At 42.9% G+C, this 22,194-nt stretch overlaps 1 protein-coding gene across 15 annotated transcripts in view; it reads left to right on the forward strand.

The window, feature by feature from the left end:
* Positions 1-22,194, forward strand: part of EXOC2 (exocyst complex component 2) — a 214,910-nt gene that overhangs the window by 110,218 nt on the left and 82,498 nt on the right. For all 15 annotated transcript variants that reach the window (XM_072729245.1, XM_072729255.1, XM_072729259.1 and 12 more), the window contains 5 exons: positions 3,340-3,464; positions 15,065-15,130; positions 15,303-15,460; positions 15,848-15,969; positions 17,263-17,324. In XM_072729245.1, coding sequence (XP_072585346.1) covers positions 3,340-3,464; positions 15,065-15,130; positions 15,303-15,460; positions 15,848-15,969; positions 17,263-17,324 — 533 coding nt within the window. The remainder of the gene's footprint in view (positions 1-3,339; positions 3,465-15,064; positions 15,131-15,302; positions 15,461-15,847; positions 15,970-17,262; positions 17,325-22,194) is intronic.

Here is a 22,194-nt window from a genome sequence, read left to right on the forward strand (position 1 = left end):
ACCACTCCGCACTACGGTGAACTTAGAATCATTCTACCATTATTCTGTCATAAAAAGATTGAATGAAGAAATCCTTGTGGAAGCTTCTTGGGATTGTCCTGTAAGGTTTGTAATTCTCCAACTATTTTTCCCATCATAAAATCACTTCAATTAGAATACTTATTAATTAATGGATTTAACCAGAGAGAAGCTGAGTTTAATTTCTGTTTTTTAAAAAGAAATTTTCCCTTAGAGGATCCCTGGGTGGCTCAGCGGTTTAATACCTACCTTTGGCCCAGCCCAGGGCATGACCCCGGGGTCCTGAGATCGAGTCCCCCATCGGGCTCCCTGCATGGAGCCGTCTTCTCCCTCTGCCTGTGTCTCTGCATCTCTCTGTGTCTCTCATGAATAAATAAAATCTTTTTTTTTTTTTTAAAAAAGAACTTTTCCTTTACATTGGTGAAAAGGCAGCATTCCTTGTTCTTCTCTGGGGTGGAGGCATTCCCCAGGACGCCTAGAATATCTGCATCTACGTGGAGCACGTGGGTGTGTGGTAAGCTAGCGCTCAGTCCTTGTCCAGTATCAGAGCCAGTAGGGACTTGGTTCACCATAGGGTGTTTGCACTTTAATTTCCCAGCGAAAAAGCTTTGCAGAGAATATATGAGACCAGGATATCCGGTGAGTTTCTCACAGTAGGGTTATATAGGGAGTTGTCCATATAGCTGTGTGGAGGAGCTCAGACTCTGAAGCCCTAGTTTAGAGGAAGATACCACGTAAGAGTCTACTTGCTACCACGTGGGGCAGGTCTCTTAGTGCTTCAGGTTTTAGATTTTCTGGTCCTGTTTCTTGCCTTGTCATTGGCCTGTCATCTCCTGGGCTGTGGCCTGTGCTGTGTAGGGCACTACATGCCGTTTGGGAAACGGTGCTCATCTGTATTTGGGTTGACTGCTTCAGCTCTGTCGCCAGGTGAAAAATACCTCTAATCTCATTAGACTCCTGCCACATTATGACCAGGGCTCCTTTCCTTGGTTGTCTGTTCACTTGTAGGCTCCGTGAGGGAGAGACCTGGCCCGTTCATGCAGTAGCAGTGGTGACCGTCTTAGACAGACGTTAAGGTACAGCCGCAGGGTTAGCACACGGTGGACCCTTAATAACTATTGGCCAAATAAACCAGAACACTTCACAGTGTACCCCTATTAAGGAATCATACCTTTCACATATGTGACAGTGAATTTGAAGCTTTTCCGCACAGCTAGACAGGGGGCTAGTAGACCTCCTACGTAAAGGGGCTCCATGGCCCACAGATTGGAAGTCTGGATGCTCTCAAGTGTATGAAGGTAAGTACTCAACAATAAAAATTTAAAAGGCCATGTAACACTACAGTGGGGTGCCAGTTTGGCAAAATCCCCCAATTTTTTTTATTGTTTGGAATTTTGTGTGTTTGATTTGTTCATTGGTGAGATTATAAGGGAGCTCAGCTGTGTTTGTGTTTGTTGCTGTTTGTTGCTGGTGGATGTGTAAAGAATCCCCATAGAGGTCAATTTAATACCACTTAGCAAAATCACAGCTCCATGTACTCTTGGACCTAGCGGTTCCGGTTGTGAGAATTTATTCTACATCGACACTCGCACGTGTGCTAAGTAAGTGCTGTAGGTATAGAGTTATTAAATAAAACACTACCTTTATTTGTTTTGAAGCACTAATTTTAACTACAAACAGTCTTGCCTATTATAGAGATTTAATAGCATTTTGTATGAAATAGCATTTCACATACAAAATGTGAAATACAGCTGACCCGTGAACTGCACTGGCTTGAATTGTGCAGGTCTACTCATACATGGATTTTGTTCAATACATATATTGGAACGTTTTTTTGGAGATCTGGGACAATTTGAAAAAGCTCTCAGATGAACCGTGTAGCCTAGAAATACTGAAAAAAATCAAAAAGGTATTATTGTAAGAGTAGAGTATGTAAAATTCATATTAATCGACTGCTTTATGTAATTGGGAAGTTCCCTGGTCAACAGTAGGCTATTAGTAGCTCAGTGTCTGGGGAGTCAGAAGTCGTTCACGTGCTTTTGACTGTGCAGGGGGTCAGTGTTCCTAACCTTTGTGTTCTTCCAGGGTGAACCGGGCCCTGTAAATGTGGGGCAGGGGAAACATTCTATGTATAAATCGGGAAAAACTTCAGCATCCATTGAGTGAATAAAGGCCAAGTGTTTTTAATATGCTTTGATTTGTGTGAAAACACATTTGGGTGGGGAGAGAATATGTATTCATATTTCAGAAAGAATCACAAGCCACTGATAGTGGTTCTTATGGCTGCAGCTGGGAGCGAGGCGGTTGGAGAATGTGGTGGGAGGTTCTTTGCTCTATATCCTGTGACATCCTCTTTTCTGACTATATGTTGTCCTTTTAGAATATTATGAGACATTTTAAAAGAAATAAAATCCACCCTTCCCCCCTAGAGTAACAGTGGTAATTACAGCAACGAAACTTTTTGCCTAGGAGTAGTTTGAAAGGAAGCTGGTAGTTGATGAAGGAGCTAATGAAGTTCCCTTATCTGACCTGTCTTTGAAATTGCGAAGTAGAAGTTAGAAGTTGGCCCCGACGTTCTCCCGAAGGTTGCTGTGAGTTGGACAGAGGCGGGCCTTTGCCCACTCCTGCTGGGGGGCGGGGGAGCAGGCACGCAGGAGGGAGGAAGCAGGGGAGAACGTGATACAGAAAAAGGGAAGAGACCGGAAGTGATTGATGCTCACCGAATTGCTGATTTGTTTTCATTCCGATGAACTTACTCCCGTAAGAAATCTATGCGACTTTATTTCCCATTTACGGTAACTGCGTTTAAATGATACCGAATCCAAGAGGCTTCGATGTTTTTATTTATTCTTGGGTTTCTTCATTACAGGAAGAGTTACTCATTATGATTGCCCTTGAGTCTGTTCTTTTATGATGACTTGACTCATTGTTGAATCTTCACTGCACGCATAGTAATATCTAACTGGTAGATACTTGCCTGCAGTTTACGGCTACTTGGCCTTGCCCTGTCTTTGCCTTACTTTGCTGTCCGAAGGCACATGGCTTCTGAAGCCATAGGCCATCCTGAGGGCGAGCTGGAAACCCCACAGCGTCTTGTTGCTTCTCCTGCTGCGTCCTCCTGCCCTGAGAACAGCAGGGACCTCTGGTTGGAGTCCTCCCTGCCGGCGGCCTTTGGTCCTGAGACGTGGAGAGGGAGGTGTTGGGCCCCACAGACAAAGCGGGACAAAGCGGGACACATCTTTAGGTGGGGGAGCAATAACATGTTCAAGCCCGTTTTTGTTCCCATTTCAAAGTATATTCATAGCATCTTCCCCCCTCTAGCCTGGAGATACAAAACTCCTCACCGAGTGGCATTCGTTGAAAAACTGACCAAGCTTGTCTTAAGTCAGCTGCCTAACTTCTGGAAACTCTGGATCTCCTATGTTAATGGAAGCCTTTTCAGCGAGGTACGTATAGACTTGCCTGTAGGGGTAGCTAAGTCATTCCGTGTGCGAATCTTGAAAATTGTAGATTTTGAAGTGACTTTCTTTTTTTAGACTTTAGAGACCCAAGACCTATTAACTGTTGTCTGATATTTTAAGATTAATTAAAAGCTCTAAAACTTATAGCTGCCTCACATTTAGGACTTTCATCCATGTTGAATTCATTCTGTGTGTGGTTTCTTTCTTTTACATGTTGCTGTCCGGTTTTCCCAACACCCGTCTCTTGAAGAGGCTGTCTTTTTTTTTTTTTTTTTTTCCCATTGGATATTCTTTCCTGCTTTGTTGAAGATTGATTGTATAGTTGTGGGTTTATGTCTTGGTTTTTTATTCTGTTCCACTGACCTGTGTGTCCGTATTTGTGCCAGGACCACGCTGTCTTGATGATCACAGCTTTGTAATGTGACTCGAAGTCTGGAATTGTGATGCCTCCAGCTTTGCTCCGCTCTCGAGATGGCTTTGGCCCTGGGGCACTTGGGTGGCTCCGTTGAATGAGTGTTTCTTGATTTTGGCCCACGTCATGACATCAAGCTCCACGTCTGGTTCTGCACTCTGTAGTCGGCTTGAGAGCTCCTTCCGTCCCTCCCTGGAGTCACACTCTCTGTCTCTCTCCCTCAAATAAACAAATACAATAAAAAAAAAAAAAAAAAAAAAAACTCACGGTGGTCAAGTGCCTGCCTTCAACCCAGGACATGACCCCGGGGTCTCGGGATCAAGTCCCACATCGGGCTCCCGGCATGCAACCTGCTTCTCCCTCTGCCTGTGTCTCTGCCTCTCTCTGGGTCTCATGAATAAATGAATGAATGAATAAATAAAATAAAATAAAAATAAAATAAAATAAATATATATAAATATATATATTTATATAAATATATAAAAATATAAATATATAAATATATTTTTATTTATTTATATAAAAATTATATATATATATAAAAGAGCGATTGCTTTGGCTATTTGGGAGCTTTTCTGGTCCCATACAAATTTTAAGATTGTTGTAGCTCTTGTGGAAAGTGCTGTGGTATTTTGATGAGGGTTATGTTAACTGTGTAGATCGCTCTGAGCAGTAGAGCCATTTTAACCGCTGCTTCTGCAGTCCGTGAGCACGGAACATTTTCCCATTTCTTGCTGTCATCTTTAATTTCTCCATAGGTGTTTTGTAGTTTTCAGAGTATAGATGTTTGTTTGTTTTTTAAGGTTTTATTTATTTATTCATGAGAGACACAGACTGAGAGAGAGAGAGAGAGAGAGAGAGGCAGAGACACAGGCAGAGGGAGAAGCAGGCTCCACGCAGGGAGCCCGATGTGGGACTCGATCCCGGGACCCTGGGGTCACGCCCTGGGCTGAAGGTGGCGCTAACCGCTGAGTCACCCGGGCTGCCCCAAAGTATAGATGTTTTACTCTTTGGTTAGATTTTATTCCTAGATATCTTACGGGTTTTGTTATAATTGTAAATGGAATTAATTCCTTGATTTCTCTTCTGCTGCCTCATTATCGGTCTATAGAAACACAACAGATCTCTGTATGACAGTTTTGTATCCTGTGACTTTACCGAGTCCATCTATCATCCCTAGCAAGTTTTTAGTGAAATCTTGGGTTTTCTCTGTCGAGTATCCTGTCACCTGCAGATACTGAACGTTTGACCTCTTCCTTACCAATTTGGATGTCGTTTATTTATTTTGATTACCTGACCACTGAGGCTGGACTTCCAGTACCATGTTAGGCAGCAGGGGTGAGAGCGGACCTCCCTGTCGTGTTCCTGACCTTGGAGGGAAAGCTCTCCGGGCTTCCCCCTTGAGGGTGATATTAGTTGTGGGTTTTCTGTTTGTGGCCTTTAGTATGTTGAGGTACCTTCCTTCTGAACTTACTTTGTTGAGGGCTTTTATCATGAACGGATGTTGTACTTTGTCAAATGCTTTTTCTACGTCTATCGAAAAGATCATATGGTTAAGCAGCAGGTAGATGGGTCTTGTTATTTTTTTATTCTGACATCCTTTGTGTTTTGATCAGAGCATTTCATCCATTTACGTTCAAAATTATTATTGATAGATATATATACAGCGCCATAGTTTTATATCTGTTTTATCTTTTTTTTTTTTTTCTGGAGACTTTCTGTGTTCCTTTTTAGTCTTTGTCACTTTTGGTCTTTTTTTTTTCCCCCCTACTCAACAAGTGCCCTTTAATATTTCTTGTAGGGCTGCTTTACTGATCCTGAAGTCCTTCTGTTTTTGTTTGTCTGGGGAACTCTTTATCTCTCCTTCTACTCTAAGTGATAGCCCTGCTGGGTACAGTATCCCTGGCTGCAGATTTTTCCCACTCAGCACGTTGAGTAAATCCTGCCACTCGCATCTGGCTTGCCGAGTGTCGGGGAAGAGATCTGCAGCTCCCCTTACAGGTCTTCTCTTGCAAGTTAGGGACTTCCTTTGGCTGCTTTTAGGAGTCTTTCTCCCTCACTATATTGTGCAGACCTAACTGCAGTCTACCTTGGTGTTGGCCTGCTTGGGTTGATTTTGATGGGAGGTCTCTGAGCCTCCTGAATTTTGATGTCTGTGTCCTTCCCTAGATTAGAGAAGTTTTCAGCTATTATTTCTTCATGTAAACCTTCTGCCCACTTCTCTCTCTCTTCTTTGGGACTCCTCTGTGACGAATATTTTAATGTTTGATTCATTCACTAAGTTCCCTAAGTCTACTCTCGTGATCCATAATGTTTCCTCCCCCCCCTTTTTTTTTTGCTTATTTTCCATGGCAGCATTTTCAATATTACTTACTCGTTCCTCTGCTTCTTCTACCCTCGTGGTCATTATATCCAGTCTGTTTTGAATCTCAGTTATTGCGTTTTTCATTTATGACTGACTGTTAACTCTTTTATCTCTGTGGTTCGAGTCTCCCCGATACCTTCCATGATTTTCTCAATCCCAGCAATTATCTTTATGACTGTTGCTTTATTTTTATTTATTTGATTTTTTAATGGCTGTTGATCTAAATTCTCACCTGGAATACACCGATGTCTCTTTGGATTAGATCCCTGCCCGTGACCTTTTCTTGTTCTTTCTTTTGGGATGAATTCCTCTGTCTTTGTGTTTTGTCTGGATCTCTCTCTTCTTCTGTATTAGAAAATCTTGTAATGTTTCCTGCCTCTGAGAGCTTTCTGAAGACAAGGCCCTGCGGCGTCCAGGGCCTGGCGCTTTAGGAAGTGTCCGGTGCCCACGGCTTGTGTGCCGCTGCTGCATTTCGGCTGCTCTGTCCCTCAGGCCAGTCCTCTGCAGTGTGTCCTGCCTGCGGCGGCGCGGCTTGGACATTGGCCTGAGGACCGCAGGCTTGAACCAGGTGCGCTCTGGTCCGGTCATTGAACGGAGCGCGATGCTGTTTCCACCGCGACGGGAGCGTGCGGAGCCCTGCGCCTAGTGGGCCGCGCCTGCCGGGCTTCGGGCCGGTCTCGGGGAAGGGCCGACGGCGCTGGTCCTTAGGCACGTTCGCCCGAGCAGAGCGGGAGCAGCAGAGCGCGGGGGGCTGGCGCCAGCCGACGCCTCTGCCCCTGGACAAGTGTCCTGGGCCTGCGGCTCGGGGAACTACCCCGGAGAGAGGGTGGTTCCCCTTGGGCCATCGCTGCTTTCACTCCGGGTGTCTCCCCGGTGCCTGCCGACCTGCAAGACTCCAGACGTCCAGTCGTGCTACGGCCAGGGCCTGAGCTGCGGCGCGGGGACAGCGCAGGCTTGACCGAGGACCGTCGTGCCCGAGCGCAGGGCGGTGGGATTTGGAGCACAGCAGCTCGCCGGCCAGAGTCCAGGTTTTCCACCTCCGGAGGCGTCCGGGAGGCGCTGGTGCCCATGGCTCCTGCCCCAGGAGGCGTCTCCACGACCCTTCATGCCCGCGGGCTCTTGGCCAAGCTCGCTGGCCGGGGCGGCTCCAGTCCCCAAGCCCGCTGGGCCGGAAGCCTGACACACCAGCCCGTTTCCCAGCTAATGGCTCTGGGGAGGTATCCTTGCGCACTTCCCCGAGCCGTGGAGCACTAAGTATTTTTATGGAAGCAATTTCATATGAAACTGTCATGTTTCCCGGCTCTTTCTACAGAACACTAACGTTTTAATAAAAACATCCAACATATCTCACTGGCTGTGACCTGAGGCCGATGACGTTACTTCTCCTGCCTGGTGGCACCAGTCACGTTTGAGAATTAAACGAGTTAATGTCCGTGAAATGCTCTTATTATTGGGAAGAAATACTTATTCCAGTGTCTAAAACCTCATTGGCCTGGCACATAATAGGTGGTCAGGGAACAAAGCGTAGCAGCATCAAGAAATAGAGGACTGCTGAGTAACGTCTAGATGCATCGACTCATCGAAAGAATCAGTACCTTAGTCCGTGTTCCTTCCTTCAGATTCGTCGCTGTCGGTGGCCTACCACGCAAGGGTAGTGGGGGCCTTGCCTCGGGTCTTTTTAGACTTTGTAAAATTCCTAAGTTTTTGGTCTGAGATATTTTAGGGAAGCATTAGTTGTACAGAGTTGGATATGCCTGTGGTGTTTCTACCCATCTGTATCTGTACGCTTCTAAGAGTTTATGGCAATGACTGAGTGTAATCCGCTATATGGATTTGGGCGTGTTTTTCAAACTATTTACCCTCTATAGAAAAGCCAGAAAGACACTGAAGGGTAATAGAAGGGACTGGAGGGTCAGGAACGTGTCGAGCTGTTAGTGAAATCCAGAAACTAATTAAAAACTGGGAAGAGTTCCAAGGCTTTTGATAGTTGGTACTTAAACTCGTATAAGAACGCTCTGTAATATTCAAACAGAATTTACTTGAAAATTTTTTTCTAGTTATGGAACTATTTTATTAAGAGCCCATCCGTTAAAGATTTAGATGGAGTTTCCAACAGTTTAAAAAATAGTTCTTCAAACCAGTCATGCCCATGTGAAGTAACATGTGAATCAAAACAGTGAAATCTAGCCGTTGGTCTTACCACAAAGTAGTTTTGGTCTGTGTGTGCAGGAAAGAGTTAAGGTTTTTAGTTAACGAAATGGTTAATAGTAGGCTGAGATCTCACCTTCAGATATATTTGGAGTGAAAACTGTTAACACATCCAAATAATTTTTATAAACATTTGTGTGATTACCAGTCTTTAAAAGTTGCATGATAACTCAGAGTATGTAAATTAAGATGTACTTTATGTTCCAAAATTAGATTTCCTTTTAAAAATAAGACAAATCTTATATAGGTCAATATGTTGATAAGTAACTGTTTTTTAATTAATCATTTCAGGAGGTGTGCCTTATAACTGATTCCTGCCCCCTCCACTTTCTATATATTTGGAAACCAGTTCTTGAAGTTTACAAATTCATTTTGTCTAGGTGACGTCATCATCTGTTCATTAGCACCTGTTTAGTGGGCAGAATTCAGTTTTAACTTAGAAGTGATGTTTTTAAAAAATTGACCTTCACTCTTTGATTTAAAAATATTTCACAGAACAAAGAACTATGAAATAACTAGCCCATTAAACAAACCTACTATGCAGAGTCGTCTTAGGTACTATGACAGATACAATTAGAAAAGCAGCATCGGGTATCAGCATACTTACAGTTTTACACTGGCTTGACTCACTTTTGAGACAAATCGTGCCTTTACTCTTAGCGCTGCATCCCTTGTGCACAGCACACGGACCCAGCCCTGTGTTAGTCGGGGTTCAGAGAAATAGAGCCAATAGGATGTTGATTCTGTTTCCAACCGTGTTTATAAAAAGAGAGATTTACCATAAGGAACTGGCCTATGTGATTGTAGAGGTTAGCGAGTCCTGCGACCCGCAGTCATCAAGCTGGAGACTCGGGAATTGCCCGTTGTGTGGTTCTAGCCTGGAAGCCCAGAGGCTCCGGACCCAGGAAGTAGCAGTGTTTCAGTTCAGTGTCCCCACTCGAGGCAGTTAGCAGGAGGAGGTCCCTCGGACCTGCAGGACGGCCAGCCTCTTTGTCATATCCAGGCCTCCCATGGGATGGGCTCCACCCTCATTAAGGAGGGTTGTCCGCTTTCCTTGGTCTACCAGCCCAAATGGTAATCATATCCAAAAACGCTCTCATAGACAGACCAGAATAATGTCAAACAAATATCGGAGCATCCTGAGGCCCACCCAAGGTACCACGTAGAATTAACCGTCTCATGGCCCTTAACTTAGATGTTGCAGTTTAGGATTCCAGTGTCATCCTGGGCCTCTTCCTATCGCTGTAGGTGCTGGGCTCCTCGGCAGCCTCTGAATTCCACCCCTACAGGGGTCCTCCCAACCCCCAGCGTTCACAGGAAATCCGTAAAACCTCTGCTTTTCCCTTTTGTTGATATCTTAACTCTCCAGGAGAAATAGTGAGTCTGTTGGACTCTTCAGGAATATGTACTAGGATTATGCCCGGGAGGTCTCCTCCAAAGGGCCAGTTAGCCACGTAGAGACCCAGAAGACCTTCAGATTAACCTAGTGGTATTCTGAGCCGTTTTCTGAAATATATCCCGGGGGGCCCTGAAGAGCCCTAACCCCAGGTGATCCTTCATTCACCACGTATTTCTTGAATATCCTGAACGCTCTGTGTGGCAGGTACTAATCCATGTATATACACACATACACATAACACACACACATAGATTTTGAGATCTATAGACACACCAGGTAGTGACCAAGATAAATATGACCTCTCCCTTCCTGGAGAGGTAGAACCAAAATAAATTTTTAAAAAATTACCCTGAATTTGATAACAGCTATCAAAAGGAAACAAATAGGGTTTTAGGAGAAAGAATATCAGTAGTGGCTTGGAAGTCAGGGAGGATCTCTCTGAGAAGATGACACTGAAACGAAAACCCAAAGCATGAGAAGGAAACAGCCCCACAAAGAACCAGGGAAAAGAACGTATTAGGAAGAGGCAATAGCACATTGCAAAGCCAAGGAGAGGAGCTTGGCTTATTTGAAAAACAGAAAGAAGGTCGCAACAGTCAGAGACTCCTGAGCAGTGGGGTTAGGGGGTGAGACTAGAGGAGCAAGCAGGAACCGCCGACGGACGGGGCTCTGTTACGGGCCCGGGGGAGGAGTTTGTCTTCCAGGTATGGTGGGAAGACACACATAGGCTCTAACTGATCAGAGTTTGGGTTTTAAAAAGACCACTCTGGTTACCTGTTCAATAATGAATTGGCGGGGAACAGAGAGTCAGACTGGGTAAACTATTAAAACTGGGCAGGAAATGATGGCGTTCGGATTAAGGTCTTGTTAGTGGAATTAGAGACAAAATGATAGATTTCATTTGTATTTTAGAAGTAGTGTTGATGAATCAGACGAGTAAGACGAGGACAAGAATTAACACCAAGCTACCAAGCGGACTCCCAGTGAGTCGGTACGCCAGTCACGAAGTCAGGAAGACTTGAACTTGGAGGGAAATAACAGTTTCCTACTTTTGATGTATTGGATTTGAGATTCCTGTGGCTTATGCAAGAAGAGACATGAAGTAGGCAATCTGAAAGTCACATTTGGGCTTCAGAGGAAAGATATAGACTGGAAAATTTGGAAATAAGGGATCCCTGGGTGGCGCAGCGGTTTGGCGCCTGCCTTTGGCCCAGGGCGCGATCCTGGAGTCCCGGGATCGAATCCCACGTCGGGTTCCCTGCATGGAGCCTGCTTCTCCCTCTGCCTGTGTCTCTGCCTCTCTCTCTCTCTCTCTCTCTGTGTGACTATCATAAATAAATAAAAAAACTTAAAAAAAAATTTGGAAATATGACATTGTGATTTATAATAAGAGATATATATCGTTGTCTTCTGGTTTCTGGCACAGACCCCTAAAACCCTGGGAATTTCCTTAAGCAAGGAGTGGGAAGGGTGTTTTGTCCCACCTAAGGATGGGGGTGCTGGTTGCTTGGAACACCAGCCATGTGACTAGAGGGTTGAGTTTTCAGTCTCAACCCTCAGCCTCTAGGGAGGAGAATGGGGCTGGAGGCCGAGTCAGTTGCCGGTGGCCAGCGATGTAATCAGCCATGCCTGTGTAGTGAAGCTCCCATAAAAACCCGAAGGACACGGTTCAGAGAACTTCCGGTTGGTGAATGTGTGGAGGCTCAGGGCGAGTGACTTGCCTGGAGAGAAAGAGGGCCTGGGAGCTCTGCACCCTTCTCCCTCCCTTGTCCCACGTACCTCATCCACCTGGCCATTTCTGAGTTCTATCCTTTTTTTAATAAACTGGTAATCTGGTGAGCAAACACATTTCCTGGTTCTGAGAGCTGTTCTCACGGGCTAACTGAACCTGAGCAAGGAGTCCTAGGAACCTCCCGTCGGAAGCACAGGTGACAGCCTGGTCTTGAGATTGGCATCCAAGTGTGTGTTGGGGAGTGCCAGTCTTGTAGGGCTGAGCCTTTACCTTGTGGGATCTGACGTGACATCCAGGGAGACCGTGTCCGAGTCCGTGGGACTGTAGGACATCCAGCTGGTGTCTGGAGAACGCCTCGTTTCGAGGGGGACCCCATGTTGATACTGAGTGCAGGACCCAGCACAGGAAGGCACTAGATAGAAATGGTATCTGAAGCCTTGAGCATAAATTAGTAAAAGAGGAAAGAAGTGCCCAAGACGAAGAGCTGTCAAACTGCTGCCGTACTTAGAGAGTAGTTCGTTTATCACCTCCTGAAAGCCTGAAGCCCTTCACTGGCTTGCCTGCGCCGAGGCCTCGACAGCCCATGGTGTTACTTTGAATCAGAGCATCACGCTTTGACAGAACAGGAAGTAGGCTAACGCCCAGCGGGGCGTCACTTGGCATCTCCCCTTTCTCACCCAAACGCCCGCCCGCAGGGTTGCCAGGCCGGTCAGCTCGGGCAGCCTGCGTTCATGCTCCTCCTCCGGTTGTCCAGGCGCTGTGATTGCTCGCCCAGGTGAGCCCAGGTGAGCCCAGGGGAGCGCAGCATCCTGCTGGCTGTGCTCCTGACGGACTGGCCCTGGAGGCGCGCCTCACGGTGGCCTTAAAACGCGTCAGGTGCCTCTCATTTGTCTTAAAAGTAAAGGGACGAAAACATCAGCTTCTCAGTGAAAACCTGGTGTATAAAGAATTTTGAGTATTTGCCTAATGAATTTAGGAATCTGCTTATTACTGAGGTGAATTTTGGGTTTAGTTTTTTTCGGAAATTAAACCTGGATTCTTTAAAAGTAGAAGTGCATTTCTACAAAGCAAAGATGATAAAAGCTATATAGTTTAACATAAAATTCTAAAATCAATGTAAATTAGAGCCTGAGGGATGTATGTATGTTTATGTTGACAATTTTCACCAGGTATGGCTCATGTTTTTGTTGAAAACATTAAGCAATCCTTACCCTTCATTTGCTCATTCATGTTGGGAATGCTCATCATCATAATGAACTCTATACCCTTTTTCTCTAGCTTTTACCAAAAATATGTATAACATTATTTGTATTTCAGAGTTGACTTGAAGTCAATATCATAATCATTTATGATACAATTGTTCTTAACTTGAAAGTTCTCTTGATGTGTCTCTAACCAATAATACAGAAGCACTTTAACTTTAAAGGAGTGTTTTGCATTACTTTTAGGAGGTAACAGAATTTTTTCTTTTGCATTGTACCATTTTGTTATTATTTATTTATTTGGAAAGTTTTCCTAGCTTACCCTTCTTTGGCACTTTATATGGTAATATCAAGTTAGAAAACTCGGGAATAAAACATTAACTGAAATCCAGCTGAATAGATTTCTTTTTTAATCAATGTAGCCCTCCAAGTATTACGTTAAGGAGAAAGCAGTATCAAGGGAAACTATGGCTAGTAGTAAACAGATAAAAGTCTAATTCTAGAATTCTAGATTATATTCTCTCTAAATTAGACTATAAAATCCCCCAAAGAAGAGGGATTTATAATTTTTTAAAAATAAAATGCCAAATATAATGTTAATATATAAATGTTTAAAGGATAGGATGAGCACTGGGTGGTGGCAAATTGAATTTAAAAAAAAAAAATCAGGGGATCCCTGGGTGGCTCAGGGGTTTAGCGCCTGCCTTGGGCCCAGGGCGCAATCCTGGAGACCCGGGATCAAGTCCCGCGTCGGGCTCCCGGTGCATGGAGCCTGCTTCTCCCTCTGCCTGTGTCTTTGCCCCTCTCTCTTTCTCTCTCTCTCTCTCTCTCTCTCTCTCTCATAAATAAATAAATAAATAAATAAATAAATAAATAAATAAATAATCAAAAATAAATAAATAGATAAATGTTTTTAAGGCTCTGGATTTCTCCTGCATATTACTTTGGCCACCTCCTATAGGTCATGATCTCCTTGTCATTTAGCTCTGACCTGTTTATACTTTTGATTTTTACTCGGGATTTATTATGGAAAGATACTTAACTTTTTTTCCTTTTGTTATTCATTTGCTATGCATCAGGTCTAAAAAAATCTCGCTAAATAAATTCTCCATTTTGAAATGTAGAAAAAAAAGAAATTTAAAGGTAATGGATATCTTAAGATTTCTAGACATTAATCCAGAGTTTACTCTCCCATTTATTTCTACACTAATGAGAAATAGTATTGAGAATGTTATCATGGGTACAATTTAGGTTTAACCATATGTGATTATTGATGAACATGGCACATGAAATTCACCTACAAAAAAGGTAAATTCAACTTAATGCTTTGGTTTATTTATGGAAGTTGTACTTAAAGTTTTTAGGAAGAATAACCTCTTGTTGGAATAGGACAGTTTTTCTAATTACATCTGTTTTTATTTTTTTAAATACTTTTTTATTTGAAAAAGAGAGCACAAGTAGGCAGAGAGGGAGAGACAGGCCGTCTGCTAAGCCGGGCGCCCTCAGGGGGCTCCATCTCAGGACGCTGGGATCATAACGTGAGCTGAAGGCAGATGCTTGACTGACCGAGCCTCCCAGGTGCCCCTCAAGTCTGCTTTTAAGTCAGAAACTTAGATTATGTCTTGAATATTCATTTTTTTAAATAAATTAATTTTTATTGGTGTTCAATTTACCAACATACAGAAAAACACCCAGTGCTCATCCCGTCAAGTGCCCCCCTCAGTGCCCGTCACCCAGTCACCCCCACCCCCCGCCCTCCTCCCCTTCCACCACCCCTAGTTCGTTTCCCAGAGTTAGGAGTCTTCATGTTCTGTCTCCCTTCCTGATATTTCCCACACATTTCTTCTCCCTTCCCTTCTATTCCCTTTCACTATTATTTATATTCCCCAAATGAATGAGAACATATAATGTTTGTCCTTCTCCGATTGACTTACTTCACTCAGCATAAGACCCTCCAGTTCCATCCACGTTGAAGCAAATGGTGGGTATTTGTCGTTTCTAATGGCTGAGGAATATTCCATTGTACACATAGACCACATCTTCTCTATCCATCATCTTTCGATGGACACCGAGGCTCCTTCCAAAGTTTGGCTATTGTGGACATTGCTGCTAGAAACATCGGGGTGCAGGTGTCTTGAATATTCCTTTTAATCAAGTCACAACCATATCTCACGCTCTCTTTGTATACAACTGCTAAGGCATTTGTTTTTATAAATTATTTTCTGAAGACAACTAATATATTTTATTTTGTTTTTTTAATTTTTAAGACTGCGGAGAAATCAGGCCAGATTGAAAGATCAAAGAATGTAAGGCAAAGACAAAATGATTTTAAGGTAAGTTAAGGATTCGTACATAGGCTTTTTCATAGGAGAAGGTTTTCTCTACCAGAGTTACTAGAAAACTTTATCTACATTTAAACTGTGCTTCATGGTTCAGACAGATTCCTTTAGTTGATTTAATCAAGTTAATGACTTTTAATGCAGTTTTACTTTCACCATTGTCTAGAAAATGATTCAGGAAGTAATGCAGTGTCTGGTGAAGTTGATCCGTGGAGCCCTGCTCCCACTCAGCATCCCAGAGTGCGGAGTGAGGCAATACGGAGGCTGGGAGGTGAAGTCGGAGCTCTCAGGACAGTGGCTTGCTCATGTCATTCAGACCATAAGGTAAATATGGACACATTCTTCTGAAATGGGGTAAATTCTTTTTGTCTTTTTGGGAAAAAAAAAAAAAGAACATTCAGTTTGAGATATGATTTTTTAACATATTCAACAAAGAATTTTACTCTGTCCTCTCGACTCTGGTATTTCCTCCGTATCGTAAAGCCCCTAAACCTTCCTGGTGCTTGTGTTGGATAAGAATATTGGATGTGCATCTTTTCTATTTAATTTAGCATCACTGTTGTATTTTAATTCTTACTTTCCCCTTGCTTTCAATATAGTATTATAGCTTTGAATTTCCATATGCATCATTATAGGTTGGCCAGACTACTCACAGGACTTGCTTCGGGATCCAACTCTGCTCGCTTTTGTTTTGTCACGTCTCTTTCACAGGCTTACTTACGAATCGTTGACTGCCCTTGAAATTCCTAACGACATGCTACAGACCATCCAGGATCTCATTCTGGATCTCCGAGTACGTTGTGTGATGGTCACACTGCAACACACAGCAGAAGGTAGGTTAAGAAAAATTGGTGACATTTGCTAGACATCAAGTATCTGAATATGCCACCTCCTCTTTTTGGTTTCTAATTCTTGAAAATGAGATAATTACTTTTTAGGGAAATTCGAATATTTTAGATCACCAGTAGCTGCTCAATAGAATTTGTCCTTTTTTTTTTTAAAGATTTTATTTATTTATTTATTCATGAGAGAGAGAGAGAGAGAGAGAGAGGCAGAGACACAGGCAGAGGGAGAAGCAGGCTCCATGCAGGGAGCCCGACGTGGGACTCGATCCCGGGCCTCCAGGATCAGGCCCTGGGCTGATGGCAGTGCTAAACCTCTGAGCCACCTGGGCTGCCTGAATTTTTTTCCTTCTTTGAATATCTTATCAAATCTATTTACTTGAGATACCAAGCTGTGTACAGATTAAAATAGATCTAAATTAAATGGATATTAAATCCCTGAAAATATTTCAGGATTTAAGAACATCCTTATGGCAAATCAAGTAGAAAAGATCTAGTATAGGGCAGCCCAGGTGGCTCAGCGGTTTAGCACTGCCTTCAGCCCAGGACCTGATCCTGGAGACCCGGGATCCAGTCCCCTATCGGGCTCCCTGCGTGGAGCCTGCTTCTCCCTCTGCCTGTGTCTCTGCCTCTCTCTGTGTCTCTCATGAATAAATAGAATCTTTAAAAAAAATCAAATAAAAATCTTTTAAGAAGGTCACATCTCAAAAAAAAAAAAAAAAAGAAGGTCACATCTCTATACAGAATTGGTGACTAAATATACCGTGTCAACAGAAAGAGAATGGAACCCAGGTGAGAAATAGCAGTGTCCTCTGAATTCACCTGCTCCCTCCCATCAGGGACCCGAAACAGCCTGAAAAATGGTTTGGAAAAATAGCATTCCTTTGCCAATCATCAGAAGTGCATACGACTAAAACAATATAAATTTTTTAATCAGATATTTTAAGAAAAAAATTAAAGCTTTATTTTATACACATTGAATATAATCAAAAGTGCTTTGAGTAAGTAATAAACCATTGTCTAAAGTTGTCATTAAGCCTAGCCTAGAGTCTCAAAACTGGGCTAAGTTTATTTACATTAATGTTTTATTAAAAAATCCAGAAAACAATACACATTTAAATCTTTGCATATACCAGAATTATGTTGCATACCTATTATCTACTTTTCATTTTTTACAAACCCGTATAAAACAATGAAAAACCATGACCTTTATAGATTTTTATTTCTATAAAGTTCAGTGAGATTATTATAATAAAAAATACTTATGTGCTTATTTCCCCTTAGAAATAAAGAGGTTAGCTGAAAAGGAGGACTGGATTGTCGATAATGAAGGACTGACTTCTCTTGTAAGTTCAAATTATTTTCAAAGATTTAATCATTAGTATGTATTGTATTCAAAATAAGTGATTTTCTTTATTAATAAGGAGCATATATTCTTTATATTGTAATTCTAAATCACTCCTGAAGATAGAAAAATAAATTTCTTAAAATTTTCCTTTTCAGAGTCATTTGTGCTCACCACTAACCACAAATATCTAAAAATTAGTAAAAACAGTGGATTTCTTTTAGAGTGCTCTTTCTTCATCATGTCACTATTGTTTGTTTGCATGACATTTTAAAATAGATTGTGCTTCATTGTAAGTTACCCAGTAACTCGAATTTTTTTTAGAAAAACAGAATAGAAAAAAATACTAGTGCTGGCCCCTAAGCCAAAACAAAATAAATACACAGCAACAACAAACTTCTCCAGATATATACGTCGGTCAGGCAGGCGATTACGAACATGGCGGATTCATTTTAGAGTCAGCGTCCGTTCAGATGGGACTTTTAGATTTTCAGAATATTTTTGAAAATAGTTTTCACGATCTACCGTGTTTTCACATTTGCCTCCTGGATTCCCACAATGGTCCTGTGGGTAGGTGTGTCAGTTAAATTGACATTCAGCTGCTAAAACATCCAGGGCCTTTAGATGAGATGGGTATTTCCTTTTTCTCTAACATTAGAGAAATTAGGACTGGTGTGGCAGCGTAGTCACACAGTCAGCACACAGGGCTCTTTCTGACTTGCTTCTTTGCGACCCTTATCGTGGCTTCTGTCTGCAGATGTCCTCCTATCACAAGGCGGCCACTGCCGCTCCAGCCACCATGGCCTCAGTCCTGTCGTGGCAAAGTCCAGCACTTTCTCAGGAGCCGCACGCAGCTCATAATCCTTCCTTCCTACATCTGCTTGGCTAGAATTGATTCACATGCCCAGCCCTGTTGGCAGTGGAGGCTGGAAAAATGCAATTTTTTAGCAGAGCACATTGTTAAGCCCAAAAAGTTCCTGTTTTACATTAGTAAGAAAAATGGAAAAGATAAATCTAGGGGAGGCACTTAGGTTTCTGCCTACATAGTTGATGAGGAAACTAGAATAAAATGGTTTTGACTTGCCCAGATTTACAAGATAGTGGTGGATGAGGTTTGTTGAGATGCGATGATCTCATGGAGTATTTCTTCATTTCCTCAAATTGCTGAACTTTTTTTTTTAATTGCTATGCTTCTTATTGGCAGTCTTACTTTGGGAGCTGGGGAATTTTTCCCAAGTTGAAATGCTTTTCTCCTCTTCCTCTTAAATACACCAAAATGTACCTTACTTTAAGTGACAATACGGTTTAGAACAGCAGTCCGTACTTAACAGATTTTTGTGAATTATATCATGTTTGACATTAGGGAAATTTGTATTTTTAATAAATCTATTCTAATGATATTTTGAAGGACTTGTTTTTCATAAAAATTACTTTTAGTTCATTTGACTTATTCTACTTCTCATAATTACTTGTGATTAAATACAGACTATCCTATAACTAATTCTGTCCTACTAAATACTTAGAGGAAGACGATGTGGAGTAGACCTTCATGGTTCAATACAGTGGCCATTCGAGACATGGCTTGTGCAAAATACATTCCAGATTCCAAAGACTCAGTACACAAAGAATGTAAAGTATCTCAGCTTTTTATATTGATTACATGTTGAAATAGTATTTCGTCTTATTGCATAACATGAATTATATTAAAATTATTTTTTTCTTTTAATTTCCTCAACGTGTTTACTAGAAAATCTGAAATTATAAATATGACTTATGTTCGTGGCTCACATTATACTCCTTTCGGACAGTGTTGTAGAGGAAGTTGTGCTGCACTAGATTCAGAATCCTAATCCAGTTCAGTCCTTAATCCTGTCACATAATAGTCCTGCAATCTTGTTATTTTATTTTTATTTTTTTTTATTTTTTTTAAGTCTGTGTATTTGATCTCTACCCCCGACGTGGGGCTTGTATTCCCGACCCCGAGGAGATGAGGAGTTGCATGCTCTGGGGGCTGGGGGGCCCGACGCCCCACTGCACCTCCCTGGGTCCCAGAAGGGCTCGTGTGATGCCGCTGCCTCTAGTCCCGGGCGTTACAGGGCACATCCGGGGCCCATAGCTGCCGTCCCCAGGTTAGGTGGTCTGATTAGAGTAGTTAAACCTCCGAAAAGGTCTTCAAATGGTTGCTATAGACTTGTTTACAGTCCATTTAAAGTTTCACTGTGATACTAAGAAACTCTAACCATGGAATACTTCCACGTTTGTCACACATACAAGCTACAAGACTAAACTTTGTGGATGAGTGACTCACAGAAAGTCACACTTCTGGTGTCAGCCATTGTACCTCCGGGCCAGATGTTGGTCAAGACGAGGCTGCGTAATAGTGTCGATAAAGCTGAGCATGTTTGAAGCTATTTCATGCGCCTCACTTCAGAAATGCATAGAGTCAAAGATCCGGCGTTGAGTATTTTAACCTGACATTTATAAAATTCTTAAAACTTTGAACAATGACTTAAATTGTCTCAAATTCTATTACATACTACTAATTTATATTTTCTTAACACTCCATAGAACCAATTGCATTTGTTTAGAATAGGAATACATTTTACTTTTTCTGAAATTTTTCATCTTTTAAGATTTTTTTTTTTTAGAATTTTCAATACTGAGAATTTTCTTCTTTCATAAAAACTGGAATGCGGATGCCTGGGTGGCTCAGTGGTTAACACCACCTTTGGCCCAGGGTGTGGCCCCGGGGTCCCAGAATCAAGTCCCACGTCGGGCTCCCTGCATGGAGCCTGCGTCTCCCTCTGCCTGTGTCTCTGCCTCTCTCTCTCTCTCTCTCTCTCTCTCTCTCTCTGTCTCTCATGAATAAATACATAAAATCTAAAAAAAAAAAAGAACTGTAAAAATGCTGGAAATATTTGTGATAACTCCTATAATCAGCTAAATTGGGTGCTTCACTGATAATATACAGAGATAGTACTGTTTCTTTTTAGAAAAAAGAAATAGCAGGTGTTTACACTGTCATTTACTCCCAGTTTAACTGAAACTACTGGAGTTCTCTGATATTCCCAATCCGTTTATTGTATAATATAGATAAAAAAAGAAATTAATAGAATCTAGTTGAGATATTATTGCAAGAAATCTAAGAAACCATATATATGAACATCAACATCTAATTGCCTACCGTTGAGTTTTGGATTTAATTCTCACTATTACTGCTTTAACATCTTAGATTTTCCTACCTTTTGAGGCCGGTAGGGCGGAGGGATAAGGTCAGATACCTAGCAGACGTTTCCACTCCTGAAATGCTTCTCGCACGTGGTATTCCATACTGTATGCTCTTATTTTACTGATTTACATCCTGGATATTTAGAAGTTTGTATGGTGCCCTCTGGTGGCTTCAGAGCGCAGTGTCAAATGGGGCAGCACTGTAGCTTCCCTGAGTTCTGGGGTCCTTTTGGTGAGAAAGCGCCTCCGATCCTATGCAGGTGTCTTCTGTTCGCTTGCTGCCCCCAGGGTCTTGAGAACTGAGCACGCAGTAAGGAGAGTGCCTGACTCTAGGGTTTTGCCCAGAGCCGTCAGAGTGGGGGCCTGTGCCCCTGTCGCCCATCCCACCGGGCTGCTCCCCGCTGCTCCCCGAGGTCTGCGAGGTCTGCGAGGTCTGCGGGGCCTGGCCGCACAGCCCCCACTCCCCCTCCCCTGCAAGGTCCTGGGGGGCGTCCTCTGTGTCCTACCTACAGCAGGTTCCCCTCCTTCAGCATCACTTGCTCTGAGTGCCCATTTGGTTTTTCATGGCACGTATTCTAGTTATTTGGGGTTTTTGTTTGTTTGTTTGTTTTTAGTTTGCAATTTATTTCTGGGGTGGTTTTTTCTTTTTGTTGTTGTTGTTGTTGTTGTTGTTGTGTTAGTTTTGTAAAAAGTCCCAGTTTTGTTGACTGTGACTTGTGTGGTTGTGTCTTCTACCCTCGTAGACCCTTGAGGAGCACTGCCTGCCCCCCCCCCCCACCTCCCCGTCCCCATCACCTAGAGTACGCCTGGCACAGTGGAGTCTCGAGCACAGTAGGAGCAGAGATGTTATCATTCATTCAGTGCCTCGCGTGCCATTTGCCGGACAGATCTTCAAGGGTTATTTTCTGGCAATGTCTATGGAAAGTGACTGTAGTGACTTCTGTATGGACAACCCTGGACCTCCTACGAATCACTATTAGTAATATTACACTTTGAACAGGGCTAGACACGTGGAAGATCTAGGAGATGGAGCTCCGAATATATCCTGGAAGTGGTGTTGAAATAGAAGCTTATGGGGCACCTGCTTTTTAAAAAAATTTGCTTATTGGCTTTGTCTTTAAACTGTTTAAAAATAAAATTTTCTTGGGGCGCTTGGGTGGCTCAGTCAGTCAGGTGTCTGACTCCTGATTTCAGCCCAGGTCATGATCTTGGGGTCGTGAGATCGAGCCCCACGTTGGGCTCCAGGCTGAGCGCAGAGCTTGCTTAATTAAGATTCTCTCAGGACACCTGTGTGGCTCAGTGACCCCAGGGTCCCGGGATCGAGTCCCACGTCAGGCTCCCCACCGGGAGCCTGTTTCTCCCTCTGCCTGGGTCTCTGCCTCTCTCTGTGTGTCTCTCATGAATAGATAAGTAAAATCTTTTAAAAAAAGAAAAAGCAAAAGATTCTCTCTCTCTCTCTCTCTCTGCCCTCCCCCTCCCCGCTCGTGCATGCTTCTTCTCTCTCAAAGCAATAAAATACGAACTTGTTGTACCTGCTCTTTATCAGGTCACTTGCGTCTCAGAAGAGTAGAATTTTGCTGAAAAATTCCAGTTACAGCTGGCCTCTGTTATAGGTGAAGTAGCTGTAGTGGAGAATCTCCAGA

The sequence above is a fragment of the Vulpes vulpes genome, chromosome 12 (assembly GCF_048418805.1).
Source record: "Vulpes vulpes isolate BD-2025 chromosome 12, VulVul3, whole genome shotgun sequence".
In the NCBI taxonomy this organism is placed as follows: Eukaryota; Metazoa; Chordata; class Mammalia; order Carnivora; family Canidae; genus Vulpes; species Vulpes vulpes.